Source organism: Scylla paramamosain, chromosome 32 (assembly GCF_035594125.1).
Source record: "Scylla paramamosain isolate STU-SP2022 chromosome 32, ASM3559412v1, whole genome shotgun sequence".
NCBI lineage: Eukaryota > Metazoa > Arthropoda > Malacostraca > Decapoda > Portunidae > Scylla > Scylla paramamosain.
The window spans coordinates 13,749,881-13,755,706 of NC_087182.1; the positions used below are offsets into that span (position 1 = coordinate 13,749,881).

At 39.6% G+C, this 5,826-nt stretch overlaps 1 protein-coding gene across 1 annotated transcript in view; it reads right to left on the reverse strand.

Annotated features, from left to right (window-relative positions):
- Positions 1 to 5,218, reverse strand: part of LOC135088884 (KH domain-containing, RNA-binding, signal transduction-associated protein 3-like) — a 58,264-nt gene extending 53,046 nt beyond the window's left edge. The window contains 1 exon segment of the mRNA XM_063983946.1: positions 5,138 to 5,218. Within this exon segment, the coding sequence (XP_063840016.1) occupies positions 5,138 to 5,218 (81 nt within the window).
- Positions 5,219 to 5,826: the final 608 nt, after the last annotated feature.

Sequence of the window (5,826 nt, forward strand, 5' to 3'; positions counted from 1 at the left end):
TACGTTTGTCTGTGTGTCTGGTTTTCACTCTGTCAGATATTCATTCATTCATTCAGTCTGTCAGTCTATCTGCTCGTCTCTGTCTCTGTCTGTCTGCCCGTCTGTCTTCTATTCTGGCTGCCTGTCTGTCTGCCTGTCTGTCCGTCCGTCCGTCCGTCCGTCTGTCTTCTATCATGCGTGCTCTCTCTCTCTCTCTCTCTCTCTCTCTCTCTCTCTCTCTCTCTCTCTCTCTCTCTCTCTCTCTCTCTCTCTCTCTCTCTCTCTCTCTCTCTCTCTCTCTCATTTCACCTTTAATTTCGGCTTCAAAAATCTCATTCACTCCTTAACGGGGATTTAATTTAAGGATTCTTATTTTTTTCCCTTTATTTTTTTGAGGGGGGCTGTTTATATATTCCTGCCGCTCTTTTGGACTTCTCATCGGCCGCCTTGATTAGAATGATGAATGTCATAACAGCATCTTTAAGTTTGTTTATTAATTTTACGCTATTGTTCTTTTGGCTGAGATTTTTTTTTTTCTTTTCTGACTGTTTTCGCAGTCAAGAGGTTTTTGTATGTCTTACGTTTAATGGTTCGTTCATATCTTGAGAATTTTTTCGTATGACTGATAATAGTTTTTGTTGTGTACTGCTTTTCTTTAATTGATTTTGTAGTTCTTTTGTAGTAGAGTTAATTTTTTTTTCTTTTTTCTTTTTTTTTCTCTGTAGCGTTGTTGTGTAATTAATTTTGCCTTCTCTTTTAACAGATTTCTTTATTTTAATTTTTTCTTCGTTCTTTTATAATTTTCTTTAATAGGCTTCATTTAATCTCAGCTTCCATTTAATTTTTCCTTCAACTTCGATGGTATTGATTCTATATATAACTTGTGTTTTCGTTATTTATGTCTATTTTCCGTTTAATCCATTTCACTGCGATATGGAGAAATTCACAGCAGTAAAAGCTGTAAATAGAAACCTTACAAGAAACCTTACTAGAAAAAAGGGGATGGAAAAGAATAGATTTCATAATTTCTCGTCAGTAAAATGTTTGGCGGTGGCTGCAGAACAAGAAAATGGTACCAAATGGGTTAGTAATTACGGAAAGATCTTTTGTAATTCTATTTTTTGGGGGGGCAAGTGGCCTAATTATTGTTCTGTTACCTATTGTTTCATTTTATTTCATTATATATCAATTTATTCATTATTTTTGCATTTTTTTTTTTTTTTTAAGGCTGATGATTTTACATTCACTTGTTTATTGCTTATTTTCATTTCATTGAGTTACACTTGTAGTCAGTTTTCATGTATTTTCTGCACTTCAGTTTCTCATTTGTTCGCTGGCAGCAGTGAGGTCATGTTTGGATAACCTTTGTCGGGAGTCTCATTTGACTCTGGTCAGCGGTCTCATTTTCCTTGCCTTGATGGAAGCCTACTAATGAAAATTTCATGCCCCGCCTTCTCTCCTTTCCTTTAATATTCTCGTCCTGATTATTATTAACTCCTGCTCATAATCTTTTCATTATTTACATTATTATTATTATTATATTATTATTATTATTATTATTATTATTATTATTATTATTATTATTATTATTATTATTATTATTATTATCATGGTACCTGCATCGGGTTTAGAGCTTGTATAATTGATGATTTAATTTACAACGGTCATTTGTTATATAATCAATTACGTTTCTTTGAATTGCAACTTTTTTGGGGAAGGAAAACAAAATTTTTATTATTCCCATCAAAACATATTTAAACTCTCTCTCTCTCTCTCTCTCTCTCTCTCTCTCTCTCTCTCTCTCTCTCTCTCTCTCTCTCTCTCTCTCTCTCTCTCTCTCTCTCTCTCTCTCTCTCTCTCTCTCTCAATAAGGGCGACAAAGGAGCCTTTTCCCCTCGCAGGTCGCCTCCTATTCGCGGACAGGTGTGTAAGGTAAGGGCGTAACCCACCAATCATAGCTCGAGTCGATATCATTGCTCGCTCCTCATTGGCTCTTACGTTCCTCGCTCACCCACCTCAGAGAGAGAGAGAGAGAGAGAGAGAGAGAGAGAGATGGACACACACACACACACACACACACACACACACACACACACACACACACACACACACACACACACACACACACACACACACACACACACACATACACACACACGTTCACAATTATATCGCAGGATCTGAAACTGACACACAATAACAAATATGCACCTGTATTAAAAAAAAAAAAAACGCACTGAGTTAAATAAAGATTAAAGTAATGGAAATAATAAAGCAAGACCAGTAATATTGTGTTTTTTTTTTTTTTTCATTATGGAGCACAAGGGGATGATGGACAGCAGAGCACAGCAACATTGGGCTTTTATTGTGTTGAGTTAGGGAGGCTGTTGTCTGGTGGTGTTAGTGCTGTAGTGTTTGTGTGTGTGTGTGTGTGTGTGTGGGGGGGGATGGATAGGAGGGTCGGAGAGGTAGGTGAGTGTGTATGAAAGTATGTGTGTTTATGTTTGCTTTTCCACTTTTTTTGGTTTCCTGTACTTGATCAGCGCATTTTTTTTTAAAGGGTAGTGGGGCATTCAGTTTGGTGTGTGTGTGTGTGTGTGTGTGTGTGTGTGTGTGTGTGTGTGTGTGTGTGTGTGTGTGTGTGTGTGTGTGTGTGTGTGTTTGTGTGTGTAAGCGATTTATTTTTTGTCCAATTTCCTCTGTGTCGGACGGTCAGTTAATGTTGTGTACTGTTTGTGTGTGCGCCCCTTTTTTTTTTTTTTTTTCAATGCAATTTGCACGTGTTTAAAGGGACATCGATCGCACCTGTGGATATAATAACAGAGCTTGATTATTTTTCAGGTAGTAATAAATCGTTTTCTGTTTTCTTTTTTTCTGTTCACGTTTCAAGGTAAATTTGATTGTATATTATGTTACAATCTTTCTCTCTCTCTCTCTCTCTCTCTCTCTCTCTCTCTCTCTCTCTCTCTCTCTCTCTCTCTCTCTCTCTCTCTCTCTCTCTCTCTCTCTCTCTCTCTCTCTCTCTCTCTCTCTCTCTCTCTCTCTCTCGTTTACTTTTAAGTTGGAATCATAAACAAACGAATGGTGTTTCTCTTTGCCTAACTGAGAGGACACTTTATGGACCAACGCGGACATAAAGTGCTCTTGTGTGTGTGTGTGTGTGTGTGTGTGTGTGTGTGTGTGTGTGTGTGTGCTTGCATCCGATGTAGGGAAAGTGGAAAATAATTCTTATAGTATTTTTCGCGTGTGATTGCTCTCTCTCTCTCTCTCTCTCTCTCTCTCTCTCTCTCTCTCTCTCTCTCTCTCTCTCTCTCTCTCTCTCTCTCTCTCTCTCTCTCTCTCTCTCTCTCTCTCTCTCTCTCTCTCTCTCTCTCTCTCTCTCTCTCTCTCTCTCTCTCTCTCTCTCTCTCTCTCTCTCTCTCTCTCTCTCTCTCTCTCTCTCTCTCTCTCTCTCTCTCTCTCTCTCTCTCTCTCTCTCTCTCTCTCTCTCTCTCTAAAAAAAAAACAAAGCCTCGTGCCGGGCCACAATTAGTAAAGTTTTGGTCATATCCTCGAGGTACTTGTGTTTCTCATCCTCGTCTTCTTCAGTCATTGGAGGAAGCGGAGGACGGGCGAGGGAAAAAGTACCGCTGGAGAAGAGGAGGAGGATGGAGAGGAGGAGGAGGAAGGGAAGGTTGTAGTGGAGATTAAGTTGTTGGTAAGAGAGGAAATGAAGTGGGTGGAGAAAGGCGTGGTTTTAGTGATGTTAAGAAGAGCAGTTTTAGGAGAAGAAGAAGAAGAAGTAGAAGAAGAAGGAGAAGACAGGAACACAAAGGATGAAAAACAGCAGTCTGTCTGTTAGTCCTTGCGAGTGTTTTTTTTTTTTTTTTTTTGAGAAGTACAGTAGCATGCAGAGAGAAATAGGATGGCACAAGCGACGGAGGCGAAGAAGAAGGAATATGAAGGAGACACAGAGGAAGAGAAGGCGAAGGAATATAAAGGAATACAAAGAAAGAATAACAACAGCAGATCTTTTTAATCCCTTCAAGACTTTTTTGGTGATTAGAGAAATGTGACCAAGGACAGGTTGTCGTGACTACGAGTAGATTAGGTGACCACGGTTCGATTCCCCTTTCCTATCGGACGCAAGGAATCTCTCGGGTACTTCACTAAATCCTCCCGTCGCAAGCAGCTTTCCTTTTTGTTATGAAAGGAGAGGAAGTAAAGGGTGGATGTCTGGAATATGATTTATCGAACAGACCCCCTCGAATTGTGAAAGTATAATCGTGAATTAATATAAAACAAACAGTTACAAAAAGAGATTACATTTATGGAAGTTCATGATGATCGTAAGTATGATGATGATGGTGATGATGAAACTGGAGCAAGAGCAGGAGGAGGAAGATGAGGAAAAGATGGAGGAGAAGGTCAAGACAAAGATGGGAACATTTGTGTGAGAGAACAAGGAGAAGGAAGAGGTCAAAATAGGTGGGTACAGTTTTGGGGGAGGAGATGGAGGAGTAGCATGATGGAAGAAATTATATGCTGTGGGAGAAAGAAAAAAAAATAAGAAAGGGTAGCTCGGGCTGGACATAAGCATGATGTGAAAGCAAGTTGCCTTTAGTTAGAGTTCAGAATGTGATGCGGGTCAACTTTTCTCTTTTTCCTGAGCGTGTTTAAAGGACGGCAATGAATAACCCCGTTTGTTTGCTTGGTAATGAAAAATGAACAACAGGAAGCGGACTGATTCGGGGACTGACAAAAACAGGAACTTCTATTAAGTGGCAATTTCATTTTACTCTTTATTTGAAGGAAGGGGACAGTCGTTCCTATCTATCCTCCCTCCCTCCCCTCTTCCTCCCTCCCCTCTTTCTCTCTCCCCTCTTCTTCCCTCCCCTCTTTTCCATCCATCCTTTTCTTTTCTCCATCTTTTTATCGCCTCGTCCTTTTCTACCGTCTCTCTCTCTCTCTCTCTCTCTCTCTCTCTCTCTCTCTCTCTCTCTCTCTCTCTCTCTCTCTCTCTCTCTCTCTCTCTCTCTCTCTCTCTCTCTCTCTCTCTCTCTTTTTCTCAGTCTTCACATTCCTTTAATACTGAAATAGAGATGTATCGGATGTCAGAATTCAGATCCGCGGATGCGCATGTGTATGCGGATGTCGTATGTACAAATTTTGCCAATACAGAAGCGATGCCGATATCAGTTTCTGCCAAATAGCGGATGCGGATGGGGATGCTGATAATATGAAATTCTGACATCTTCATGAATGCGGATGTTGATGCAAATGTGTTAAGGATTTTGGTATAAGATCACTCTGTAGCACCAATTATTGCCAGATGACAGCTGCTTTTGTTGCACAATACTGTGTTTTGTTATCTTACATATGTTGTGTTACCAGGATTCTCTCTCTCTCTCTCTCTCTCTCTCTCTCTCTCTCTCTCTCTCTCTCTCTCTCTCTCTCTCTCTCTCTCTCTCTCTCTCTCTCTCTCTCTCTCTCTCTCTCTCTCTCTCTCTCTCTCGCCAGCCAGAATGTTTCCCTTCATACTTAATTACTTATGCAATTTTACCTGTAGTACATACAGTACTCTTACACAGTACATACATACATACATACATACATACATACATACATACTTTTACGTATTTACATGTTACATACATATTCACTGTGTGAAATTCTCTCTCTCCTTTTGCCTTTTTGCAAACTTAAAATTTGAAAGAAAATGAAATGTAAGTTTAGTAGATAATTAAGTAAACATACATGAATGAATTTTCTTCAACTTTGCAACCCCTGCACTCTGTATTCTGTAGTGTATAAAATATATCCGCCACATCCACTTTGTGTGTGGTGCGGATGCGGATTTTGGTATTT